The sequence below is a fragment of the Poromitra crassiceps genome, assembly GCF_964638095.1.
Source record: "Poromitra crassiceps genome assembly, chromosome: 12".
In the NCBI taxonomy this organism is placed as follows: Eukaryota; Metazoa; Chordata; class Actinopteri; order Beryciformes; family Melamphaidae; genus Poromitra; species Poromitra crassiceps.
In genome coordinates, this window is record NC_139632.1 from 46,779,830 (window position 1) to 46,807,392 (window position 27,563).

At 44.4% G+C, this 27,563-nt stretch overlaps 3 protein-coding genes across 4 annotated transcripts in view; 2 read left to right on the forward strand and 1 right to left on the reverse strand.

The window, feature by feature from the left end:
* pex11g (peroxisomal biogenesis factor 11 gamma) lies at window positions 1–4,798 on the forward strand. The gene is made up of 5 exons (XM_083646971.1): window positions 1–399; window positions 912–1,100; window positions 2,540–2,718; window positions 3,337–3,405; window positions 4,073–4,798. The coding sequence occupies exons 1-5, from the start codon at window positions 343–345 to the stop codon at window positions 4,308–4,310; spliced, it is 732 nt and encodes a 243-aa protein (XP_083503097.1). The 5' UTR covers window positions 1–342; the 3' UTR covers window positions 4,311–4,798.
* LOC310785817 (amyloid-beta A4 precursor protein-binding family A member 3) overlaps window positions 4,336–27,563 on the forward strand; it is a 27,293-nt gene continuing 4,065 nt past the window's right edge. Inside the window, exons 1-9 of one of the 2 annotated variants that reach the window (XM_083646970.1) lie at window positions 4,336–4,397; window positions 10,625–11,444; window positions 11,687–12,071; window positions 12,501–12,531; window positions 12,675–12,820; window positions 13,164–13,250; window positions 16,861–17,082; window positions 20,680–20,859; window positions 24,985–25,197. In XM_083646970.1, the coding sequence (XP_083503096.1) occupies window positions 10,804–11,444; window positions 11,687–12,071; window positions 12,501–12,531; window positions 12,675–12,820; window positions 13,164–13,250; window positions 16,861–17,082; window positions 20,680–20,859; window positions 24,985–25,197 (1,905 nt within the window). In that variant the 5' untranslated portion in view covers window positions 4,336–4,397; window positions 10,625–10,803. Of the gene's footprint in view, window positions 4,398–9,604; window positions 9,719–10,624; window positions 11,445–11,686; window positions 12,072–12,500; window positions 12,532–12,674; window positions 12,821–13,163; window positions 13,251–16,860; window positions 17,083–20,679; window positions 20,860–24,984; window positions 25,198–27,563 lie in introns of those variants that run through there. The other variant, XM_083646969.1, reaches the window with a different exon arrangement.
* On the reverse strand, window positions 4,942–7,408 carry LOC310785819 (pre-mRNA-splicing factor CWC25 homolog). Its single transcript, XM_083646972.1, has 4 exons — window positions 6,985–7,408; window positions 5,937–6,161; window positions 5,732–5,807; window positions 4,942–5,369 (listed from the first exon to the last, which is right to left on the reverse strand). Exons 2-4 carry the CDS (start codon window positions 6,158–6,160, stop codon window positions 5,262–5,264), a joined length of 408 nt encoding a protein of 135 aa, XP_083503098.1. The 5' UTR covers window position 6,161; window positions 6,985–7,408; the 3' UTR covers window positions 4,942–5,261.

Below are 27,563 nucleotides of genomic sequence, written 5' to 3' on the forward strand. Positions count from 1 at the left end.
TTCCATTTATTACGGCGGAGCCTGGAGTGGACATGGATGTATTAAAATAACTAATTATTATTATTATTATTATTATTAGAATGAATTACGCGTGATCGACTGGTTCTGCCTGTTTGACTTACTTCCTGTTTCCAAAGTCCAACAGCAGCAAGGCAGCAGCAGTGTGTGTTGTAGTGTAGGTACTTGTTGAACAGGAGTGGATGATCTGCAGGATGCAGCTCGTTACAGACGGTTTTACATCATTTTACACTTAGCGCATTCAGCTTTATATATACATTTGGAGGCAGTGCAGGCTGGTTTCCAGTTAAACTTGCAGACTGGTTAACAGACAGACAGACAGACATGTCTGTGGAGTCCCTGGTCACTCTGTTGGAGTCCTACAGAGGAAGAGACAAAGTGGTGAGTTGTCTTTATTAGTCAATAATAGTCTACATTTATTAACAATAAGCCAGTCATGTATGGTAAGTGAAAAGAAGGTGAAGTCTGACCTCTAGTTGTTGGTTAAGGCAATGAACACATAACATTTTCCGATTAAATGTAACATCAGGTAAAATGTCACATTTTCAGATAAAATGTAACATTTTCAGATATTAAATGTAACATTTTCATATAAAATGTTAGAGTGCTGCAAAGGGAGATGTAAAGAAAGGAAGTGAACAGCATATCAACCTCTCAGTCCTTTATTTATTCATACTACTAATTATAATATGTACCCAAAACATAAAATACAATAATATCCCACAATAAAAAAAAAAACACACTTCTCTCTCTCTCTCTCTCTCTCACACACACACACACACACACACCCCAATGATAATATTGTGTATCGCGTTATTTGGGCAGGACTACATTGCGATATACAATTTTGGATATCGTGCCTCATGGTCTCCTCTGCTCTCACTCTGTTGCAGATCCGAACGGTGTGTTATGGGTCCCAGCTGGTGGGAGGTGTTTTGTCCCGTGGTGACGTGGGGACGTCTCGACTGGGGAAGAGCCTGCTGCTGCTGTCCGCTCAGCTCAGCCACTGCAGGACGGTGCTGCGGCTGTTCGACGACCTCGCCATGCTGGCCTACTCCTCCAACTATGGCCTGGGAGCAGGGGTAATTTGTTGATTAGTCGATCAGCAGAAAAATCAATCGATTGATGGTTTTTGTAGTTTAAAAATACCAAACATTTATTGGTTACAGCTTCACAGATGGTAAGCTTTGCTTGTTTTTCTGCACATGGCAACCAAAGTAAGACATTTGAAGAATCAATTTGGGCTCTGGTAACTTGAGGCCTTTTGGCCACACCATGCCGCGCTGATTTACGTTTCCTTTACCAAATTTAACGTGCCATGCTGTGCCATGAGATGGACCTTCTCCAGAGTCGTGCCAAAGCACGCTGGACCTGCCTCCAAGCAGACTGCAGTGACGTCTCGCCAACCGCAGCTTGCAAGACTCATGTCTGTGCTGGAGAGCAGAGAGAAAGGCGTTTCAGTGATGAGAGACTAGAAGGAAAGTACAATCAACTTTAATGATGCAACAAACGACACTTAGATTTGGCGTATGACTCCATGGTATGATGACGCTCCTCTGAGACGTGAGGAGGACGTCAGTGATTTATAGGATAGAGAATCCCCCATAGGGAATTCTACAGGAGTCATGACATTGGTGGTGTTCAGGGGAGGAGGTGGGGCGAAGCAACTGCTACAGTGAAGACCTCACCGAGGGGAGACACACAAACAGTGTGTCTAACATTCTAAAATACGAGGGAACTGTTATAGAACTCCAGTTAGTGATTGGCCAGCAGGCCAGAGGGGAGAGCATGGGAAAGCGTGGAAGACATTGATTGGACAGAATGATGGCGTGTATATTTATGAATGAGTGATGTAACCTGAACAGTGCGTTGCTGCAGAGGGAGAGAGAGATGAATGGCAGGAACAATGGATTAATGAATGCGATTGTTAATCAGACATTGATTAGGGGAAGTAGTCTTACATCATTGAAAATAGTCTGAGACATTATTTTTAAAAGCCTCTGTGTGTTCAGCTCTAAGTGCTTTTGTAGCTTCTAACTGAATCTCTGTAGTTTGAAGTTTAGTTTCTCTCTTGTGTTTATGTTTGTACTTTCAGATATCAGCTTTATTTGATCATTTCCTGACCGCCTATCGCAGCCATGTTATGTTACTGCTGAGCTGATGAAAACATTTTTCTGTTGCTGCTGCTTCATAAGCTTTCCACTGGCAAACTAATGGAAGGACTTCTTGTGAAGAACTCATAGGAAATGCAATGTTTATCCACCGTTTTAGCCGTGACTTTTTGACCACTAGTCACAGCCATCGTGGGAGTGTTACAGCCTGCTGCTTTTCGACAAACACCTCATCTAGGCAGCTGCTCTGCTCTACACCAGGCCAGGCCAGGCCATCACATTTGTATGGGAAAGACCCATCACTGGTTCCTGATTGGCCCAGACGGAGACTGCATCACTCACGGGGGGCGATATGTTAGCATGGTTCTGTTTCTTGTCCCACTAATGCACGTCTCTCCCCACTGTCCCAGGAGGAGGACTCGGGCCTGCGCTGCATATCGCTGCTGACCAACATGGCCGACCAGCTGTACTATCCCTGTGAACACGTAGCCTGGGCCGCCGACGCGCAGCTCATCACAGTCAAGTCTGATAAGTGGTGGCTGCTCAGCACGCTGCTGTGGGGAACCTCCCTGCTGCTGGGGATACTCAGGTGAGAAAATCAAACGCAACTCTCTCGACTTTGATTGGCTGCTCTGCCTCAAACCAGTCAAGCTTGGGGTGGGGTGTGCATGACTTGACTGTGTGAAACAATGTTGACTTTAACAACTCCACCTGTTAACACCCAAGTACACACAACTGCACAACTGCATTAAAGAACAAGGGTTTCCCACAGAGCCACCTGTTATTGGTCCGTGATCGGCAAGCTGCGTAATCACTGGACAGGCGACCTGTCAATCACGCCAAAAACTAGTCTTTTCTTTTTATCGTCCAGCTCTACATAAATATTGAAGAAAAAAAACATATAGTTGTCATGAAAGGTGAAATTAGCTATAGAGACCAAAACATTTTTTGAACCAGGCTGTAAATGCACATATTTTTGCAGTAAACTTGGACATTTTGACATGAGGGCAATAGATATAGATAGACATTCTGCAATGGCCCCAATGTGACCAAGTGAGACTGCCCCTTCTGTCTTTTTACAAGAGTTATTTCCATGCTGAGGATGAGGAAACCAGTTTCTCCCTGTAGTCCAGACTGTAGTGCAGACTGTGGAGCAAACGACCATGAAATAACTCAGTCTAAGTTGAGATGTGTTGTGACTCCTCAGGTCGGTCAGAGTCCTGATGCTGCTGAGGAGGAAAGTGAGGAGAAGTGAGCAGGACAGAGGTGGCAACAGGTATTCTCCTTCAAACATTCACTCTCTGTGCTGCTGGTATATGAAGAGTGGCCTGGATCTTATAAACAGTTGGCTTGTGGCCATAAATGTGTTATGACGGCCTTACAAGAGGTTTAGGAGAGATTTTAATGCATTGAATGGCGAACAAATTCAGCAGAGTCCAATATCTGTAGTCCAGGTGGATGCATTCCTGATCTGAATAGAGAATTCATAGTACATACCAATTCAATTCCTGGAACTGCAGTGTGAATGTCATCAGTGAGGGAACAGAATTAGTCAGAAATGACTAATCAGAATTGAGGTCCATTGAATTCCACTTCTAAATCAAACATTATGAATCAAATAAAAGACAGTTCAGCAAATCTAATATACATTCATTCATAATGTATTAATTTACGATGACATGTTCTGCATCAAATACCAGCTGAAAGCTTCCTTCAACATTTTATATTCAGTATTGATCATATAAACACCATGTATAATTTGGTAAGAAAAAATAAAACAAAAACATGATGGAATTTCACATAATTCAATTGCATTTAATTTTATTTAATTTCCTGAAATTCCAATTCCATGTATTTCTTTTGTCTCAGATTCAATTGAGGAATTGGAATTGATGAGTTCATTCATGAATGGACACTAAGGCAGATGTGTGTGTTTGTTTCAGTGGCTCTCAGCTCAGGCAGCAGGCGCGTGAGGAGCTGCTGTCCGTCCTCAGCAGTATGGCCGACCTTAGCAACGCCGTCCACTGGATGCCGCCTGGCTTCCTGTGGGCAGGACGATTCCCTGACTGGCTGGTGGGGCTGATGGGCACCATCTCATCTCTGATTGGGTTGATCCAGATGAACGGCAGTGGCGGTGACCAATCGGACGGTGCCTCGCCTCAGCCTCACAGCGAGGGCTGACTGAGACTTTCTGAGCAGAGATGTGGATTGGTGAAAAATATTGAGACTTCCAGTAAATGATGTGGAGCTGATCTTCATCGTCATACGGTGGGCGTTTGATTTGAAGATTTAAACATGAAATATCTGTAAATCAACCCAAATCAGCCTCAGACTGAACTGACTAAAACACCACAATCAGCAATGAATGCATGTGAAATTGATTTCACAAATTACTTGTTTTTTTTATGCAGCTAAAAACATTTAAATGCATATTAAAGTTGGGTTGAGCCGTGGTTCTCAACCTGACGGTCGGGACCCGCCCAGAGTGTCACAAGATAATTTGGGGTTTTCAAAATATGATTTATGGCAGTGGTTGTCAATGTGGGGTCCGGGGGCCACCAGGGGTCCTGCCCAGAAAATTGATTTGTTAAACTTCAGCATTATTTAATTCACTAGAAGTTACAACAATTAGAGAATGTAGAAGAATTACTGTTTTGAGCATAGTGTCACTTTTAACTCTACCTACAATACAGATAGTCATGGAATTCTGGAGAAAAAAACAACTCAGGTCTGAGACAAAATCGAATCAAATGTGCGTCCATGGCCCACAATATGGACTAAATTAGGGGTACTGCACTTGAACTTGTGCTCCTTCTTTTTTTTTTTTTTTTTTTTTTTTTTTTTTTTTTTTATTATTATTATTATACATTTTTCATTTTCAAACAACACATGAACAAAAACAAAACAGCTCAGACACATGAAAGGGAAAAAGGACAAAAACATACGTACATACATACATACCAAGAAAATAGTCATTGCTTATACAGCAGAAAAGGATACATTACAGTAAACAAAAATTTAAATCCCCAAAAAATAAAACAAAAAAAAGAAATACAAAAACATTTCCTCAGCCTATGTCCATTTAACTCCAACCCTCACCCCGACTCAAAGTTTCCCACCCACGTTCATAAATTAAATTCTGTTTTTTGTGCTCCTTCTCTTATGCTTCTTCTCCTTTCTCCGCTCTTTGTCTCCCTTCTTCTCCTTCTTCCTCTTCTTTTTCTTGTCTTTCTGGCGCAGCTGTGAGAGATCAGACAGATGTTTAGCCTCTCTCCACTATTTTCACACTAGCAGCTTCTCAGTCATGCACCAAGAGAACACAGAGACTACTAAATCATGGTTGCAATATTGTACCATTTTTCTACCTTGACTGTTGTTATCTTGTATTAACAAAGTTAGTGGAAACATTGTTGAAAGAAATTTCACTAGCAGTGACACTGATACCAGTGACCACTGATTGCAGACAAAAACTAGATTCAAATGTTGATTACTTACAATAAGTTAAATCTGTAACTTTTGTTTGGAACAAAAACAAGGTCTAACATTTGCTGTCAACATCCAACACATATAAACACTTCAAAACAGTTACACAATCATTTTACCAATTCTTTGATTTTCTTCATCTTCACTGGATTACCGGTAGTCAAGGCTTCTCTCTTTTTTTCTTCCTCCCGTTTCCTTAAGACAAAAACAAAACATAAATTAGATGATTTGCACAGGGACAGAACATAATAAAATTATCTGGCCTATGTGTGACTTTAATAGGATTTGGGAAGTGTACAAGCTACAAGAAGGAACATGACTAACCTGATTTCAAACAGGGGATCTTCCCTAATCTTGGCAGCCAGGTCGAGGTTGGAGGCAGGGGTGGTAGGGTTGAAGATGGAGCCAGGCAGGAGGCCGGTTTGGGCGGATGGACCGCTCTCAGCCTCCTCATACTGCTCAGTGATCTGCTTGTCGATGGGACGTCCCAGCAGATACTCGTCCCTGGACACCTGACCACTGGGGCCCTGGTACATCCAGTCGGTCATCCTATACACACACACACACACACATTTGAATACCTTTATTTGTGTTCCCATTTAGACAAAAAATCCTTGAACACAAACAATAATAGATGCACAATCAATGGGAAATCTTATAGTGACAGATGTATCTAGTCTGAATCTATGGATAAAGGAAACAGCGCCTCCTCCAAATGTGGCGACTGCCAATTATTGCAAAAATAGAGCAGAATTTGGCCAGAGCCTTGGCTCTCGGTCTGGGCAGTCCTGCCCTCTGCACTGCAGGCCACTTACGACCAGCCTATGGACATTACCAAGGCTTCCAAATATGAAAACAATGGGGCAAGATTAACGTTAAATAAGTGTATCCAAAGTCTGCATTGATTCATTTCAGAATTAACCCAACTGTATCATGTCATCAGGGCAAGCCAATCAGAGGTAACATAGACTGTCTTGTCAAGTACAGTAACATTAGTGGGATCCTGGCCGACTCCACGGTCCACTGTCTTTAAAGCGATCAGGACGGGGAAAAAAGTTTAACTAATATGAATGTAGTTGAACTACCAGCAAGCTGCTGCAAAGTGTAGTTAAACTACGTCGTTCAAATACATGCAATGTAACGTTAGTACTTCGTGCAGCGAGGCTGAGGGCGTTTACAACAGCTAAGCATAACGTCTAGCATAACATTTAGTCTGTAACCAACGTTAGCTAGCTAGCTCTCATTAGTTTAGTTGACTAGTCATCTAACGACCAACCAACCGAATGAGAGCTAGCTAACGTTACAGACGGTTAATAACGATACGGTTATCTGTGCAACTCGAGCTAAAGCGCCTGAGTGGGAGTTGTCTTACTTGGTCCTGCAGGTTCTTGCTCCACAAATCTCAGATGTAGCATTAAATGTAACCGTCGTCAATCGTGTCTTCTGACTTTACCGTCTTCACTTGTGGCTTGAGCTCAGAGAGTCTGGCGCCGTACGAAGATCAGCCCGCCCCTGCTCTAAAGCTGCTCTCCCATTCGAGCGGCTGTTTCGGTGGCAGCAGGATATCCGCTCCCCCGCTTGCAAGCTCTGTCACGCTCTGTTCATTGGCTCCGACCATATGTCAATCAGATCGGCTTCCGCTCCCATGTGTGTCGCTGTAATGCTCCCGCCGAACGCTAACTAGCTAGCGTAGAAAGCTAACGGCAGAAACCTACAGGCTAACTCATTGCTACATGCTGAAAATGGCAAGTTTTGAAGAAAATTTGGATTGTGCAATAAAGAAGGCCTGCTCGGCACTTTCGGTGGATGGTTGTAAAGATATCAAGAGAATATGTTTAGAACATTTGCTGTCTAACGACTTTATGCCTGTGAGCTCTCCTCCTCCTGTGTAAATGTTCCGCCGACACAAGTTCCACCCCGAAACTATTTTCCAAGGGCACTAACGCTAAGCACCGCCCAAGACGAGGATGATTGGCTAACCCAAACAGACCATTTTTTTTCGCAATCCCACAATGGAAACCTGCGACGCCAGACTCTCTGACGGAAAGAGAGGCTGGCTAAACTGTGCGCATACGGTGTGCGTGAGCTGATTGGTCACGGACACGACACGCGCAAACACCGTGATCCGATTGGCCGACGCGCGGTCGCCAAAGTCAACGTTACTTTCTGCTTCATCATGCGTACCAAGAGATTTTCATCCACCATTTATTTTCCCATAGACATTTCCTAAAATGCGTATAAAGATAGTTTTACTTTGTCAAACCAAACGATGCAGCTATACTTATAAACAGGAGAGACCAGAGACTAAGACGTAAAAAAATATTTTTTATTAATACTGAAATGTCCACAATCAGCTTCCACAGGCGGTAGAAAGAAATTAGCCTACCAAATGAGCCAGACCAAATATCAGGCTCAACTGAGTGGGCAAAACTTTACCTATGCAAAAATTGTTTATAGGGTCACTATAGCCTAAGTGAATGATAGCCTAACCTTTCCACAGGAGTAGCTTCATATTTATTTGAGATTTTCACCTATTATGGGCACCAGACAATAGAAAAATGAAATAATAGGCCTAGAGTGAAACTTCCCCAGTTGATTACTTACATTAAGATAAGTAGGCCTGTTACAGTATTATGAAGTGTTACCCTGTCCTGGCTCATGGAGACCGACTTTGATGCATTAGATCCGCGTGGAGGTGACTTCCATGCTTGGGGCTCTCTTCTGGCTCATGGAAGCCGACTTTGGTGCTTAAAATCCGGGTACAGAGGACCTCGAGACCTGGGGATCTCTCCTGGCTTTATGGGGGGTGCAAATCTCGGCAGTTTGTACCTGCCGAGATTTGCATCCCTGTTTTTAAGTTAAAACAGTCCCAAAATATGGTGGGGGTGCAATTCTCGGCGGGGGTGCAAAACTCGGCATGACACCGGAGCCGAAAAGGTGGAGAGCCGCTGCTGTAGAGGACCTGAGGAAGCGTTGTCATCTGGAACACAGTTTTGCTCCTGCTCTTGTTTCCTGGACTGGTGGGATGGAAAGACTGCAACAGCATTTAGAGCGAGTGACAGTCAAAAACTCTCCTTTAAAACTACCACCACAGAGCGAAGCCTCATCACTTCTGGTTACCTCACACACACTATGTTACATCAATTCATAAATTGTGAAATATCTTATTTAGCTATTTGAATGAATGAGTTGCCCTAACGCTGGGACCTCTCGCAGGTGAAAATTATAAATGCGAAGAGGTTTTGTATGGGAAAATTACACTACATCATCCCGAAATAGAAGCTGCTTTGGAATGTAAAATAAAAGTAAATATGTAAAGTAAAAATTAAATTATCTTTTTAATCAATTCAGTTTTTCAATCGTCTTGTCTTGGATCCGTTTATTGGCGTTCGATTGAGCGAGACTTGGACAAGGCTGACGCATGCGCACAATTTGTTTTAACTTGTAAGTGAATGTTGACTTCGCGTTTTGTCGGATATATTTCGATTTTAAACTGTAGCATGAAAATCGCGTCAACAACTGAGGGTAGTGATGATGTGTACAACTTTTGAACAATAAATCAATTAATATATTCATAATACATGCACATTTTCTCGTCCCCGTCCACTGCAGCACAACAGCTTTATAACCAGCCACCAAGCAACGAACAAAAATACGAGTTTTATTGAACAATTATGAACATCCACACAAAAAGGAAAGAAAAAACTTGAAAAACAAAACAAATAAATAAATAGCGTGCTAGATGGAATGGAATGATTCACTTGTTAATTTAGGGAGACTTGGGTGCCCGACAACCGCTTTGGAATGAGGAGTTTACGGGAGCACCTGAAGGCAGCACAAGCACAGAGTCAGCAACCTGACTGCAACAACAATGGCAGGAAAATTGAATTAGGTTATCCTATTCCTAGTAGGTGACTTTTTTTTTTACACAGGAATTATGTGAGATCCCCAGAGAGTCCTATATCAAAATGTTGCTGTGGTTGTTAGTATGAAGAACGAAAGAGTCGAGGTTTTGGAGAAGGTTGAAAACGACGTCAGCTTGTCTATCGTGGCAGCAAAGGAGTTTCTGTCAGACACAAAAGAAAGCTAGCGACCTAAAATACCAGGTGAGAGCAGCTACAGCTAATTAGCTATGATCATGTTAGCTCCAGTCCTGAGTCATGAGGATCTAACGTTAATCGTTATCGTTAATCGCGTTAATCTGTCATAACGTTACAGAAAGTACCGTTCGGAGAGTCTCGTTTTTGTTGTCAGCCAGCTAGTTAACCCCGACACTTGACTGCTCTGTCTTGTATTGACAGAAAATTACGCCAGACTCTATTCAAGAATCCGTCAATTTAATATTTCGCTCCTACTTACAAAACCCATATCTCATATACGCAGCCTTTTTCGAAGAATAATTCAACTCGGCATGTATCCAATTTATGTAGGTAGAGCATTCTTCTTCCATAACGTTAACTTACATCGTTTACAAGTTGTGATTTTATTGAAATAAAGTGCTGCTTGGTGGATCACCTGTATGCCGAATTTACCAGAACACCTTATGATCCATAACATTCTGGCAGACTACATTTACCAGTGAGGAAGACATTGAGTTGTCAGGTAACGTTATATTTGAGTGTAGCACAAGTGTAGCACAAATGCGGGTAGCCTACATTCCAAAAGTTGTCCCTTTTATGGAAATACCCCTTTGTGGTCTCACGGGATGGTTGCCCATGCTACAGTTTGTACATCATGCACTTTGAGCTTCAGGGTATGTATGTCACTATTTGCTATCTTGATGGCCATGGGGCAGTGAGGACAACAAGAGTGTTTTTCTATTCCAGCCTTTCCTGTAATTGTTTCAATTGTGTCAACCAGCAGCAAGTAAAGACTGAGGTTTCACTATTTCCATAAAGTCACTGCCACATGATGTAAGATAGTTGTTTGTTCTGGTAACAGCTTAACTCAGTTCCAGTTGCCATCCCCCAGGTATGTGTTACTGATGGCAGGCTTTTTTAACCTTATTACAGCACAGCACCATTCAGCTTGTTGGAAACCTGTACTGCTGAATGACTGAACCGGACCAAAGGCTCGATGGCACCTTAAAGGGAGCTGAGTCAAAGCGCTGCTGCACCGTGGCTTCGACCCAGGAGACCCTTCCCCTTCGACCGAGTAATGCCTCTCTGCCTCTGACAGGCTTGTTTGTGAAATGGAATTGGACAACTTCCCCGCCGATCAGCCCGCCTCCTCCCAATTTACCGCCGCTCTCCCGGGCGATGGAGCTTCTTCAGTTGCCGAGGTCATTCGGCAGACCGTGGCAGAGGTGGAGGACCTGGAGTCCTTCAACTTGATCGAGCCTCCTCCGTTAGACTGGAAGTCCGACTCCTCCAGCGAGGCGGGCTCGGCCGGCGACTTGGACGAGCCCGGCTTCCCTCCTGCTGCGGACCGGCTGCAGGAGACAGCACCTTTGGACGTGAGCCAAGCCGCCGCTTCGCCGGTGGTGAAACGGCAGGAGCCGGTGGACGATAGCGCAGAGTCAATCCAGGATGTGAAGGAAGGGGATGTAGGGGTTGAGGGAGAAGAACGGGCGAGGGATAAGGAAAGCCTCGTCGAAGTGGAGGAGGTAGTTGAGGAAGAGGAGGTGACGTTTGAGGAGACGCAGAGAAGCGTCACTGCAGAGGAAGCCGAGGTCATGAACGGAAGGCCCGGCGACGAAGACCACACTCGCATCCACGCCCTCCTCAACCAGCTGCAGTTGATGGGAGAAGAGCCCCATCCCGACCGCCACTCGCCTCCCCGTGACGCCTGGCGTCCGTACCGTAGCCCGTCCGAGCTGCAGTCCTCCGCAAGGTTATTATAGTCTTGCATTTTTCATTGTTTTTTTGTTTTGTTGTTTTGTTTTGTTTTAGTTTATTTAATTAATTTAGTAAACACACAATACAGTTTGTTATAATTTTTTGTAAAGCCTAGTTTTTATTTTTATTTCAGTTAACGAAACATGTTTTTTTCCCCCACACCTAATTTTCATTATTTCATTTTCGTTCACGGAAATAACCTTGGCCCTCCGCTCCTTCCCCGATAACGGACTTCAGCGATTTGGAGTCATCATTGGCGACTGAAACCACAGGGCTGCTGTTCTCCGAGAGCCACCAGAGAGACCTGCTGGGGCTGCTGGAGAGCACCGAGATCCCCGCTCCTCCTCTTCCTCCACCGCAGGCCGCCTACCTGCCCCACCGAGGTGAGGTGGACGCCGTGGTGTCGGTGTCCTATGAGGCGGACCACGGGTTCTGGGGGCATCACGGGAACGACCCGGGCGATGGCCACAGGTTCTGGGGTCATCACGGCAACGACCAGCAGCAGCTCCGGCCCCGGGACGGCTCCTCCACCTCGCTGTCCGAGGACGAGTATCCCGAGCCGGTGTGGATGAAGCTGGGGGAGGAGCCTCCGGAGGAAGAGGCTGCAGTCGAGAGCGAGCAGGTAGGAGGGCTCAGTGATGTAGGCATATAAATAACAGGAGGGTCAACTATGACCTCCACATATATACTTTTTTTAGTATTAATTTAGAGTTTTCCCCTTTTAAAATACCCTATCCCCATAGCTTACATAATATTGGTACTACTTGCAATGATGAATGGAGATTTTTTTTTTCATGACACTGACGAGCACCTTCAGGGTGACACACGGTGGTAATTGTTTAATTGTCTTGCAGCCTATACAAAATCACCTCAAACACAACAGACGGCGAAACGGCATCTTACTTGTGTGTTTGCATTGATTTTGTATGCAATCTCGTTATGCAAATGTGCAAATTGTCAACTCGTCAGACTGAAGATGGAAATGAGTGTAACGAGTTGACAATTCAGTCTGATATCAAGCTAGTAATATCTCACTTTTCTTTCATTGCAGAGTGCTGATGACCATCCTGCCTATAAAGATGGTAAGAGTCACTTCAGAAAGCCCACTTACATTGTTTTGGTAACATAAAAAGCTCATAGAAAAGAGGTTTGATGTGACTAGTCAATAGTAGTCATTGAATTGAATTACAGTACATTTCTGTTTGTGTGTGTTTCTCTGTAACAGTGCCTGGTCCTTGTGACCCTGAGGATCTGTTAGACGGAGTGATATTTGGTGCCAAGTACCTGGGCTCCACCCAGATCAAATCAGAGAGGAACCCGTCTACAAACGCCCGTATGACCCAGGCTCAGGAGGCTGTGGATCGGATAAAGGTACACACCAAAACCACTGCTTCACTGCTGATGCTGTTTTGGAAGAACAGAGTTTCCCAGTGCTTTATTCTACCAGCATCAAGAATTTTCCTCCTTCCATTTTTTTTTGGTCACAAAAAGTGTTGAATAGTCATTATTGCTCCAGGTCTCAGTAAAGACACAGCTGACTTGACTTCTGACGTCTGGAATAGTACGATAAAACAAAACAGTGCTGTGGATACACAAGCCAAGTGCACAGTTTGTTAGTCTTCCAATGGAAAACCAAAGAGTGATACTGTACCATAGCCATTAGCAGGAACTGTGTGGGAACAGTACTGAGAACTTGTGATGGTCTTCCGTCCAGGCTCCAGACGGAGAGTCTCAGCCAATGACAGAGGTGGATCTGTTCATCTCCACCCAGCGGATTAAAGTGCTCAGCGCCGACACACAGGTTGGTTTCACTTCTTTATACGCCACTAATTAGCATTTATTCTCGTTTCCTCTTGTGTTTTACATACTTTTAATTATCCTCTTCCTGTAGCACTTGAATCCATTATGATTACCATTACACTGATTTAGACTATATACCAGCCATAGCCAAAAGATGAGCGGTTTGATTCCCGCTGTTCATCAACAGCCAGCATCTGTTTTCTTACAGTTCACCAGTGGAAATACTTGGCAACAGTTTTTTTTAAGTGCTGCACTCGGCCTTTGAGCAATAGAGGTTGAAGCTGGGACTGAACTGAAGAATCTCCGGTTTGATCCTTGCCAGTCAGGTGTGACCAAGTCAACTTTTCTCAGGTCCCAAACAAGTCAGTCGCAAGTCCCATGTCCAAATGTGGAACACCAAGTAAGGTCCATGTCATTAATGTCAAGTCTAAATGTAGAACAGCAATTCAAGCAAGTTAGAACAAATCAAGTATCAATTTACATGTAATATGTAATCAAACTAAATATCTAGGACTTTTCAATGCAATGTGGTTTTAAAAGGATAAAAACCGCAGGGTCTCTAGAACCCAAGTCAAGTTTCAAGGCTTCTCTTCATGCATCAAGTCAAGTCTCAAACACTCAAGTTACTCAAGATAATGCACAGACCTTGTTATGAGCAGTTTCACGGAGGAACTATTTTATTTTGACCGAACTACACCCGCTTAGCTGCTAGCTAGTTCCTACATGAGACTGCAAAAGAAAATAGTTCCTACATGAAACTGCTCACAACAAAGTCTGTGCATTATCTTGAGTAACCGGGTCATGATTTCTGGAATTCTGGAACAATGCTGTTGAGTTTTTCAAATGTATTTTTTTGGTGCTTCGAGCACAACAAGCCGAGTGCCATGCCGTTCCATTGTATTCAAGAGAAGGCAGCCATCTCTACGGCCGATATCTCCAAAACTCAGGCAACTATCCCAAAACGATATACCGTAAATTCCGGACTATAAGACGCACCGGTCTATAAGCCGCACCTTCAAAGGTGACTATTTTTTTCTTCTATAAGCCGCACCGGTCTATAAGCCGCGGGTGTTTTGATGTTTAATTACCATATGTAAGGCTTCGTGCACAGAGGGGATTGTCGGGAAAGAGATGGCTGTTTGGGGAAGCTCCCATTTATTAACATTTCAACAAAACAAAAGTCAGGTCACTAATCCCCAGACAAAATCACACATTGTGGTATTTTTTGTTTTTTTTACAGTGCACACAGTGTCCGCGGTGTGGTGAAAAGAGGGCAAGAGAGGAAATTAAAACAGAAGTGGATTTATAGTTAGAAAGAGTGCTAAAGAAGAGAGAATTCCGTTTTTTATTTTTTTATTTTAGTTACTCACAGTACTATTGACCAGTCCAACTCAAAAGATATTCGGCAGTTTCACTTTGAGCTCTTGTTCCGCCGCTGGGCACACAGTGTCCGCGGTGTGGTGAAAAGAGGGCAAGAGAGGAAATTAAAACAGAAGTGGATTTATAGTTAGAAAGAGTGCTAAAGATAGTCCGGTCTGGTTATGACGAGTCTCGCTGGGTACAGTACGCCAAAGCGATATCCATTGACTCGATGATGCTGTTGTATGTTGCGCGTTTCTGTTGCACCAACGCGGAGAGGTCCTGCCGGACGAAAAAGCGCGTACCCTCCCAGGTGAGGGGCTTCTTCCCCGCAGCCTGGAGGATGAGTTGACGGTCGGGCCAGCGGAGTAGGCAGATGAAGATGGCCCTCGGTGGCAGGCCGGGGTCTGGACGTGGCCGAGGCGCCCGGTGTGCCCTGTCCACCTCTGGTGGTTTCTCGCCTTCCTTCAGGTCCAGGATGTAACACAGGATTTTGCCACGAAAGCGTCCATGTCACCAATCTCAGCTCCTCTTTTACATTGATCAGGCGAATGTTATTTCTTTTACTCCTGCTGATTAAGTCATCAACCTGCGTGTGCAGGGTTTCGATTTTGCATTTTATCCATTTTCGGACTCACTGTGTTGTTTTTGTCCTCCAGTGCGCGGATGCGCTTTTCCGCATTATAAACTCTGTTCACGGTTGCCTTAGTTTCTTTAGTGAGTGAGTGGATGGACTTCTGCACGTTTTCAAACTTGTTTTCAAGATGCTCAAAACCTCTGAGCGATGTCGGACTTAATCGATAGTGTTTCACGGAGTAAAAGTTTAGCCCAAGCGTGTATCTCCAGCCTCCAGCAGGTGAGTCATTTCCTCATTCATGGCGTGATTGCTTCGTCTTTTTCTTTCTGCTTACCTGTGTTGTGTTATGTTATGTTATGTTATGTTGTTAAAAGAGGGCAAGAGAGGAAATTAAAACAGAAGTGGATTTATAGTTAGAAAGAGTGCTAAAAAAGAGAGATTTTTTTTTTTTTTTGCAAAAAATCCATAGATAAGACGCACCGTTATATAAGCCGCAGGGGGCAAAAACGGCCAAAAAACGGGAAAAAAGCCGCGGCTTATAGTCCGGAATTTACGGTAGATGGATAAATAGCACTACAGGTGAGAGGAAAAATATGTATTTTAGGGTGAGCTGTCCCCTTTAAAATGTAATTTTTTATGGTGATTTAATACGAAGCTCTATCTGGATATCTGTCCCTGTTATATAGTCCGGTCTATTTTGAACCCTGTGTGTGTGGGCCCTGTGTGTAGCTGAATTGCCTGGAGAGTTAAAAGTAGGTCATCTACTGTCAGCGCCCTCTCTATGGCTGGCTGGTCCTCTGCTGCACAGCTGTGAATAGGGATGTCACGATAAACCATTTGAAGGTCTACCACGATATCGAGCCACCATGGTTATCGTACCGTCAGCTTTCCCTGTAATACTGTGCCCCCACGATATGTTGCGCAATATGCATGTGCATATGTGTCGATAGCCACTACAGATATAAGTTCATAATGGAGGACCCTTGTGTAAATGTTCTCATATTAGTTTCAGATTCAGTTCAATATAGCAATATTTTTCTTCAAAGCAAAATCCTTTTGTTTTTGCAATGGCCCCATAGTATGTTTAATTAAAGGGGGGGAGGAAATTAATATTGTGAAATAACATATACCGTGGTATTTTGGTAGATAGTGTACCATACGGTACTGTGAAATTTGAGATTTGGCATTTTAGGGAAAAGTTGATTGTAGAAAGTTAAATCAATATACGATCAATACTGTAGCCCTATTGATTATAATCATAGGTTTGCTTGGATAATCAATCACCAATTTCGTGTGTCAAACTTCAATTCACAGGTAGTGAATGTGGTTGTTTAAGTTTCTTGCAGATATAACTTGTTTAGCTGTTTAGATCAGTTGGGGGAAAAAGTCAGTTTTATTTGAGCAAAGGATCACGACTGTTCAGTGTGATGTTTTATTGGTTGGAATATTTGTTTATGTTTCCTGGTACACGATGATGCCACGGATGACTCAATTTCCCCTCGAGAATCAATAAAGTTTTCTGATTCCAGAGATTTTCTGTTTTTCAGGAAGTAAAAGTAATTAGATTTTGACACCGTGTTTTTTATCATTTAATGATGGGCATAAATTGTCTATTAGTTTTGACCGTATAATAGTTAAAAAAGTGACTAACCCCTCCTGTCCTGTTTCTCCTCAGGAGGCCATGATGGATCACTCGCTCCAGATGATCTCCTACATCGCAGACATCGGCACCATAGTGGTCCTGATGGCGCGAAGGAAGCCGACGAACCGCAAAGGCCAAGATGGTGACCCGCCCACCAACCCCTCCTCTGTATCATCACCTTCCTCCTCCTCCTCCCCCTCTGCTGGGCCACAGAAGAAATGCTGTATGATCTGCCACGTCTTCAGATCTGAGGATGTAAGTCAGTTGGCTGGGTCGAGGGGGCGGGGCTTGGGTCAGCAGCATCTTGGAGGCGGGGCTTACTTCAGCAGGGTCTTATGCCTAGTTTACGTCTTGTTGGAAGAAGGCTTGGAAGCGTTCTTCATGTGTTGAACTCTTGGAAGCTGCCCAGTACAACCACAGTCAGATCTGCTGGCCACTGAGCAGTCGGGGGTTAAGGGCCTTGCTCAAGGGCACCTCAGTGGTGGTAATGAGGGAGGGGCAAGCGCTGCCTTTTCAGATTTATCCTGCCGTTCCCGGGGATTGAACCGACGACCTTCCGGTCAGAAGCTCGCTTCTCTAACCTTTAGGCCACCACGTCCACTGCCCCAGATTGCGATCGAAAGATCTTTAGCAAGTTACTTACAACAGTGTAACAACACAGTTTTAATGAAGCCGTTATGTGTGTTGCACATAGTACATTATGTACCTACACTGTAGCCTGGGTAAACCCAGCCTCCACGTGACCTGCTCTCAGACGTGACCGAGAGCAGGTCTGAGAGCAGGTCACGTGGAGGCTGGGTTTACCCAGGCTACCTACACTGTATTGTGTACTTACTGTAAAATAATTAGAATAATTTCCATAGGTTATAATACACACTTTTATACACTGAAGTAAAGCCAGTGTATAGTAGCATTTTGCCCACCTTAATTTAAAATCAACCATTAATAAACAGCACCAGATATTTCTTGATTGTGTTAGTGTGAATACAGTACTCTATAACTGACTTTAGTTTTTTTTTTATCTTGGTTCTTCACTGTTCATAACGCCAAGTGGGACATATCAGAGTTGACAAAAAAGCCTACATATTCTACTAACTTGTAATTACGTCTGGTTGACTCCGTTAGGCACTGTGTCAGGTGCCCAACCCAACTCTTTTCCGTTCTAAAATATACTTTTTTTCCCTGCTTTTAAATATAGTGGAAGTGGATGTTAAACTGTGGAGTCCAACAGCTGCTGTGGTTTCCTAGCCTGGTAAACCAGCCCGTCACGTGAACTCACATTTCATTTGGTTCTGCGTGACGGTCTGGCCCCAAAGCCAGTGGGGGGGGGTTTAGCAGAAACTGCAGAGTGGAAGAGCCAATCAGCGACTGCGCTGTGATTGACAGCGCAAGTTGGCCAATCAGGAACGCCACTAGCACTGCACTAACAAAACAATAATGGCTGCCTCCTTGCCTGATCGTCTGGAGGAATCATGTCAGCGTTTGTCTAGTTTAAACAGCCATAAAGTGCAGTTATTGCAGAAATAGACTCAATAACAACAATTAAACAAGTACAGGAGTATCGCCTCAACCGCTGAGTTTCTCGGCGGAAAGGATGTTTTTGCCATTCTCCTGAGTGGATTTGGGTTTGACTGAATCCGACCCTGATTGGCTGAAGGAGTTGTCTGTCAAGGCAACTACGCCCGCCCATGCTCCCGCCCCTGCTAAGGACTGGGTGAAGAGTCGGGGCCAGACCGTCACGCAGAACCTAATGAAATGTGAGTTCACGTGACGGGCTGGTTTACCAGGCTAGTGGTTATGACATTTGACAATTGAAGACATTGAAAAGCAGGATTCTTGCGTATTGCTGACAGTCAGGGAGGGAAGAGCAGTTTCATGTATTGCTGACAGTCAGGGAGGGAAGAGCGGTTTCATGTATTGCTGACAGTCAGGGAGGGAAGAGCAGTTTCATGTATTGCTGACAGTCAGGGAGGGAAGAGCAGTTTCATGTATTGCTGACAGTCAGGGAGGGAAGAGCAGTTTCATGTATTGCTGACAGTCAGGGAGGGAAGAGCAGTTTCATGTATTGCTGACAGTCAGGGATGGAAGAGCGGTTTCATGTATTGCTGACAGTCAGGGAGGGAAGAGCAGTTTCATGTATTGCTGACAGTCAGGGAGGGAAGAGCAGTTTCATGTATTGCTGACAGTCAGGGAGGGAAGAGCGGTTTCATGTATTGCTGACAGTCAGGGATGGAAGAGCAGTTTCATGTATTGCTGACAGTCAGGGAGGGAAGAGCAGTTTCATGTATTGCTGACAGTCAGGGAGGGAAGAGCAGTTTCATGTATTGCTGACAGTCAAGGAGGGAAGAGCAGTTTCATGTATTGCTGACAGTCAGGGAGGGAAGAGCAGTTTCATGTATTGCTGACAGTCAAGGAGGGAAGAGCAGTTTCATGTATTGCTGACAGTCAGGGAGGGAAGAGCAGTTTCATGTATTGCTGACAGTCAGGGATGGAAGAGCGGTTTCATGTATTGCTGACAGTCAGGGAGGGAAGAGCAGTTTCATGTATTGCTGACAGTCAGGGAGGGAAGAGCAGTTTCATGTATTGCTGACAGTCAAGGAGGGAAGAGCAGTTTCATTCAAGATTCAAGATTCAAGATTTTTATTGTCACTCCATGGTACAAGTATCACATGTGAAATTCTTGTGCTGTGGACTCCGTTTACAACATAGTGCAAATAGTACAAATATAACGGGGCATATGGGTGCAAAAACAACAAGAGACACAACAAGCATAAGGCAGTATAGTGATAAGACAAGTCAGAGACAGTGGCATATTCACTGCACATAGGTGCACGTGTCGGGTGCATACTTTAGACGTGCTTAAACATTTTAAATTCTGCGTATTTGACATACAGGTGCAAATAACATATTCCTTATTAAACATACAATTAAACTCTGCATTTTAAATTTGGCGTATTTGACATACAGGTGCAAATAGCATATCCTTATTAAACATACAATTAAACATTAGACATACATAATGGTAGCAGCTACAGTACGGTACAGTGCGGCTACTACACTATTTGTGTATGTTAAGGAGTCTCGTGGCCTGCGGGAAGAAACTGTTCCTCAAGCGATTTGTGCGTGCTTTTGGGACCCTGTATCTCCTCCCTGAGGGTAACATGGAGAACAGGCTGTTGTGGGGATGGTTTGTGTCTTTGATGATCTTCAGGGACCTCCTGTATGCATGTATTGCTGCCAGTCAGGGAGGGAAGAGCAGTTTCATGTATTGCTGGCAGTCAGGGAGGGAAGAGCAGTTTCATGTGGGATCGGATTGGATCAAATGCACTGTTTTCTGCTTGGCCCGCTTTCCTTCCCCAGGCAGCCTGTGACTTCTCCTGAATGCAGAAAGGCTCTGGCTGCGTCCCAGTTTTCCACTGGCTCAATAGAAGGACGAAGAGTCTCTTTTAGAAACTCATTAGCTGTGTGTTACTGTAGGCCATCAGGCCCCTGCTGCTGCTGCTAGCTGTGCCCTTTTTAGCTCATTTTGATAGAAAAATGTTTCAGATTAAAATTAGATTAGTGAGGGAAAAGTGACACATTAACCTGAAAAAAAATGGCTGATGGCACAAAATAAAAAATATATCGGTACTTCTTATAAGAAAGTTGTTAACAAATAGGCCTAATTAGCCCACTCCCCCATTCTCCACTGTATTCTAGTGGTACTAACCGAATGAATGTCAATGAAAATCCGTTGAACAAAAGCTTGGAGTACTTGACTTTGGATTTAAATACTGTCATCAGATATGAACGAAACAACAAACGGGCCCAGACGTGACTTGTCTGTTCCCTGCTTGCCCGTTGTTCCTCCAGGCTCAGACCATCGCCCAGGCGATCGGCCAGGCGTTCGGCGTGGCGTACCAGCAGTTCCTGCAGGTCAACGGCATCAAGTCCAGCCAGCTGAGGCCCGGCGACTACAGCGACTTCCTGGGAACCCAGGAGCTCTACAACGGAGACCTGGTCCACTTCTCCGACTCGCAGAACATCCGAGACGTAAGCAGAGAGAGACTTTCTAACGCCTACAGTGAGAGAAGCGTCATGTGTATGCCTGAAGGCAATCTGCTGCTGCCACATAAAAGTTGCTAACGGCTAACTAGCCTACCTATTAACATACAGGTGTGTCGTCGCAGCGCTCTGTAATGCGTTGTCGGTAATGTTAGATTAATTATTATACCATTTAACATCGACCAGCCAATCAGGTGTGCCGGACAGTATCTGTCCTGAATAAACACAGTGGATGGGCGCGGGTCCAACTGAGATTCATATGGCGCTGGATACCAGGCTAAAAAAACAGGGCCTTATTGACTTCAGTTGTTTTGGAGAAGTTGCGTGGACAACCTCCCTGTGTGTCATATGGACAAATGCATTTCACCTCCGTTTCACTTGGCACGAGGGTGAGTAGATGATGACAGAAGTTTCATCTTTGGTTGAACTGTTCCTTTGAGCGTCACTGTTCTTTCTTTTTGGACAACTTTAAAGGTCCCATTCCGTGCAAAAGCTGTTTTTACTTGTAAATGCATAATATACTGCTGTCATCCCTCCCTGTAATGAGTGGTCACAACCTCAGAACTGCCAGAGTTGGATTTGTCCCTATCCAGCTTCCCCCTGCAGTCTCCTTCAAGCCACGCCCCTTACACTCTGTTCCCCCAGACGGGTTAATGTGATGTCACTCAGGTCCTTAAACATACTGCGCGCGGTCTCTCTCACACAAGCTACCTGCACCATTTTGTCTATAGCCACAAAATTAACACTTCTAGCTGGAGCGACGCCAACTGTACGTGATCCAGCAACTGCGGAGGTGCATTCGGTAAGTCTAGGCATTTGGGCCCTCTTTAGCGTAGCAACCGTTAAGTTAGCGATAGCTCGTTGCTAACGTTAGTTGTGGACACAACCGAGCGTGCTGGTCCACGGACGCTAATCTGATTGGCCACTGGGAGCCTGGGGCGGGCTCTCCCTCAGCGGCCAATGGGAACTGTTAGTTCTGAATATATTATAGAAACAGACCATTCTTGGGAAGCGACGAGATGAGGAAGTGACAACTCCGTCAGAACGAACGGGGTTGCTATATTTTCGACAAATTAATCCAGAATCACGTTTTATGGACCAGAGACACACGTTTTTAAGAGGTTAGAGCTGCACGAATTGGGACCTTTAAGCATTTCTTAGTGTTGCTACAGTATGACTTCCCTGCTCTGTGGTCACCTCGCGTCACCAGGCTCGCTCAGAGGAGAGAGCCTCCGTGGGCACTGGCCTCATCTTAGCCACAGCCCAGCTCACCACTGGCCACGCCCACAGCTTTTGGGGTGTTTATTTACCCTATTGAGTGCCAGCCACTTTTGGAGAACGGACGCTCCCAGTGCCAGAGTTTCAGAGCGTTTTCAGTGATTTCTCGAGGCCCACAGAATATTGTGTGATATTACTATGTAAACACCGAACACGCCCAAAGAACGATGAGAGTCTATTGTATCATCAGCAAAAAAAAGTTTATTGATATCATTTTCCGTTCTTTAGTTATCAGCCAGAGAAGATAGGTTGTTTTCAGCAAAAACAGACGTTTCAAACTAGAAGCTGAGATAATCAGCCTTTTGTGAAATGAAGCATTTCAGGCACATCACTGACTCTGAAGTAGGGATGTTCATCAATTATCGAAAATCGATAATTGATCGTTAATAATTATTTTTAATTATTATCGTATTATCGTATTTTTAATTATTATCGTTTTTAATTATTATTATTTATTTTTTATTTATTTTTATTTTTTTTGGACTAGGTTTGGGTGGAATTCGTTCCTCCTCGCACCACTCCATTGCACAGCCGACTAACGTGAGGTGGAGCTTCATATAGTCTCTAGTTTTCTGGCTGGGCACGGGCCTTTGTGCCAACAAAACTGTTTTAAACATGGGGAATTCACACCGGCATGCGCCGGGGACAGCAGTGTTGGAGAGGAGACACATTGAAATAAAGAGTTCATTGAGGAGAACATGTTGTCTTTCGTATTTTCTGCCATAGGCATTCATTTTGTAAAAAAAAATTGAAAAAATTGAAAATTTTCTAAGTATTAATATGATCGATAATCGATAATTGATCGTTAATTTTCACCAATTATCGATTTTGGAAAATTTTCAAAATGAACATCCCTAGTCTGAAGCTAATATTTTCTGATGTAGTGACACCTCAAAAATAATTTCCTTCAATAAAACAGCGAAAACAAAGGAATTTTGTTTGGCAAAATAATATTTTGTAGCTGCAACCAGCAGCGCTGGCCCCTGCTGCGCAGACCCTACACCTTCTTGCTGGTCTTGATTTACTGCTGGTGGGCATCAGATATTCTAGCTTGTGTTTGCCAACCAATCTGTCCATCGAGCCTGCTGTCTGGGTCAGTGTTGTATGCTGCCCTGCGTGCCCCCCCCCCCCCCCCCCCCCAACTGCAAACCCCTCCTCCGTGGGTGTGTCTCTGGTGGCTCTGGTGGCTCTCTGCTGCGTTTGCTCTGCACTGAAAACCCAGCTTTTTCACAGCGTTCCACGTGTATTTGTCACCGGCTCCCAGCGCTTCCAACTGAGAATAATAACAACTCCACAACTAATCATGTGGAGGAGCTATGCAGCGGAGACGGAGGGGCTCAATTGTGGCAGCAGATTGGCTGCTGTTCACAGGCACAGCTAACGTTATGCTTCATGCATATCGATGCATACCGATGCGGTTTCCGTGTCCCCACGGCTCCTTCTCTGTTTTTTTCCTCACCTTTCTCTAATCTGGAGAGCACTGTCGCCACCTAATGGGTCCGTAAAATAGCTTTTACACATTCAACATCCCCCATATTTGTACAGGAGATGCATCTGGCTTTGATCCACGTCCCACCGTCAAAAAACGCAATTGATGACAATCGTCGTCATTGGCACTCTACTGTACGTTACTATTTGAATTGACGACGATTGTCGTCATTGGCACTCAATGAGTTAAACATCCCAACATCAGTGAAGAGCCAATTTCATTGTTGTTTTTAATGTGAAAAAGCTTTCAATATAAAATTGTGTCTTCTCCTATATAGGACTTAGTACTGTACACTAACTAAGGCTGTCACACTAACTCTATTAGATGTATTCCAAAATGAAAAGTGAAATTGACACCTTTACAAAATGATGCCAGTACAAAATCAAAGCACATGCTTTTGAAAAGTAGTAAATGCCAGGTAGGCTATTGGTTAACCAGATGATAACGGCATCACCGCTGCATGCGTGTGCTCTCAAGTTCAAGTTCAAGTTCAAGTAGTTTATTAATGTCCCAAAGGGCAAATTGGATTACAGCAAGGCGTAGAGGCTTGAAACATAAAAACATAAAGTGCAAACCATACATACAATGTCATAAATAATCAGGATGTAACAACATTTAGACATACGATGAGCCAATATAAAAGAGCATACGTCTGGTGCGGCTGATAAATAAAATAAAACAACACTAATAACTTAAGAGGGGGATGAGCCAGCGGCTGATACGGCCGATAAGACAGTATAAAAACAAATTAAAAAACAAGTTAAAAACAAATTAAGAAACAAATTTAAAAACATAAGAAGAGCTAAGAACATAAAAGAGCCGACTGCTGGTATAGCAGATTGATGAAACGTTAATTCCTCAGTCATCTTTTCCTTCTTCCAGCAGCATTCACTGCACGGATGGAGGAAGGGACAAAGGAATACTTATACCTGTTTTTGGTGGTCCGTGGGACACACAAGCGAAGGCCGGATGGCAGTAGCCTATAATCTGAACTGAGCTTTTTTGAGCATCTGTCTGTTATAGCTATGGTCAAGGCTCTCCAGTTGGATGCCGGCTACTTTAGAAGCTGTTTTCACAATTCTCCAGAGGGAGTTTTTATCCTTGATACAGAGGTTACCGTACCAACAGATAAAGGAAAAGCAGATCACAGATTCAATATAAGCACTATAAAACAGTTTCATCAGGCTCTTGTCTACTTGGAACTTGGCTAGTTTCCTCAAGCAGTAAAGGCGTTGCTGGCCCTTCTTGCACAGCATGTCGGTGTTTAAGTCAAATTTCAGTTTGTCATCAATAATCGTGCCCAGGTATTTGTAGTTGGTTACAATGTCCACTCTGTGCCTGTTCAGATCATCATGTCCAAGGCAGCAGGAGAGATGGTGGGCCTGGCGGTGGTGGAGTCGGGCTGGGGCTCCATCCTGCCCACCGTGGTGGTGGCCAACCTCCTGCACGGCGGGCCGGCCGAGCGCTGCGGCCAGCTCAGCATCGGAGACCGCATCATGTCCGTCAACGGCACCAGCCTGGTGGGCCTGCCCATTGCCACCTGCCAGACCATCATCCGGGTGAGCGGGGACTGGGAAGGAGGGGTGCCATCATGTGGTGGTTCCTCAGTGAAACACAGAGTAGACTGTCCTGTTGGTTCACATAGAACAGCCATTCCCCAACCTGTGGGGCTGCGAAGATATTGCAAGTGTGGCGCCGAATCATTTGCACAAACATTATGATCTTAGTGGAAAAAAAATTGTGAGAATGCATTTCTCCATTGTTGAATGATACCATTATTTAACAAATTTACCACGAGAGGGAGGGGGTTGTGGCCACATTTACCACTGGTACAGGGTTGTGGCACGAGGCGAAGCCGAGTGCTATAAACCCTGTACCAGTGGTAAATGTGCCCACAATCCCCGACCTCGAGTGGTAAATTTGTTTTCTACAACAGCTACCAAATAATATAAAAAATACACAATTGTAACATCCTATTCATTTATTTATAATCATTACTGGTTTCAGAATACATTTATCCTTCCGCCACAGAATATAGTTCCATACACAAGATCAATGATTGCACTAAACATTTAGTTGCCTTTGAGCCAAAAAACAACTAACCTATTCCTTAACGGGATTCACAGTTATTGATACATTGCCTGTAAAAGTACAGTTATTTAAACAGTTATCTAAAGCAGCCCGTTTTGGTGGTGGTGTGTTGATATCTGGTGACGGCAGAGGGCGTTTGTTTGTTTGACAGTCCCAGGTTCGGGGTCCGGGCGCTAGTCCGACCTCCCGCTAGTCCGACCTCCCGCTAGTCCGAACTCGTGACAACTCAAGCTCAGCCAGTTCTCTCTCCCCAATTTCACCATGTCGTTCTTTGTTCACTTCACCTTCATCTTCATCTAACCACTGCTCAAAACTCAATCCACCCAGTAAATCAAACGTTACTACGAAATCGGACATTTCCTTGTTAGAGATCGGCCATTTCCTTGTTAAAGATTTGCAGACTGACAGGCTAACAGTGGGCGGAGTCAGCACAGGGAGCGGAGTCAGCATCAGGGAGCGGAGTGATACTGCGGTTGGAGCCGAACTGTAGATTGTTGGCGTATTTACCACTGTTGCTAGCCAATCAGAATCCAGTATTCACTCATGCTGTTGTAGAATATCCTATTGTAGACAGACCCTCACTTTTACTTTCTGATTTCTTTTTTCTTTTTTAGATTATTTTTTGGGGTATTTTTGCCTTTATTGGATAGGACAATAGAGAGCCGCAGGGATGACGTATTTTTGTAGGCTGAATGCGGAAGTCCCGAACTTCCTGGTTCTTCACTGTTTCTGTCTATGGGATTTTTGAATGGGTTTTTGGCGCGATGCTTCAAATAATGTCTGTGGGCAACGCAAGTTTAATCAAACGCGAACCAAGGTTCAGCGGGATAATCTTCACACATGAGGACCACTTTCATGAGTTTTGAAGCGTAACTGCGAGCCCTAGAGGTAAAAAGCTCGTGCTAAGCTAATCCAGAACTACACACAGTGTTTTTGTTTGTGTTTTGTTTTTCCAGAATAGTGGGGTAGTAGGATAGAAGCTCAGACTAAAGCTTCTGGCATACTCTTCGCGCACGCGCTGGAGGCGGGGCTCCGAGGAGGGCACGCGCACTCTGCGCGGGCCAAAACAGAACATACTCAGTGCGCAGCTCCAGGCACCAGGCAGTCTGAATGAAATTGAATGTAACGTTCCCAATTCTATGTATTAAATTATAAAAAACGACCCTCAACATTTGGGAAGGCTAAGCCACACAACTAGTTCGTTATAATCGAACGTCATGCTTCAAAGGCGACTTTACGATGGTGAGGACTCAATCACAGCAGATATCCACTGATAGCCTACCACGGAGATCTCACAGGCACATGCAGCAAAACCCGACGCGCTGATAGAAAAATCTCCATGGACGCGCCGCGCTGCGCTCAGGCCTCGCCCCCCGACACGCCCCGTGCGATGACGTCATAATCGCCGCGCGCCCTATGCGCTTGGCTGGGCGCAAAGAGTATGCCACAAGCTTTAAGGTAGTCACCTCTTGATGCAGTGTCCTGAGGAGGCACTAGATGGCACCGTGTTTCCATGCTCTGTGAGAGTGCATTCACAGCACATGGCATGTAGAAGAGATAGATAACACAGAATGGAACATATATTTGGATTGGCTTTCTGGAATGTTCTTGAACTCCTTGAAAGACATTTTCATTTGGAATGTGCAGTCTCGTATTAGGCCTGATTATTCTCCAGTCCTTTGAAAAGCTCCTTGGATGATAAATACTCAGACGGGCTTACACCTGTTTCCACCCAGAGTTTCCTTCTCATCATCCTCTGAAACAGCATTCAGTCCATCATCGAACACTTCAAACTCTCCACTGAAACTAGTGTTGGGAAAGAGAACCAAGAGCG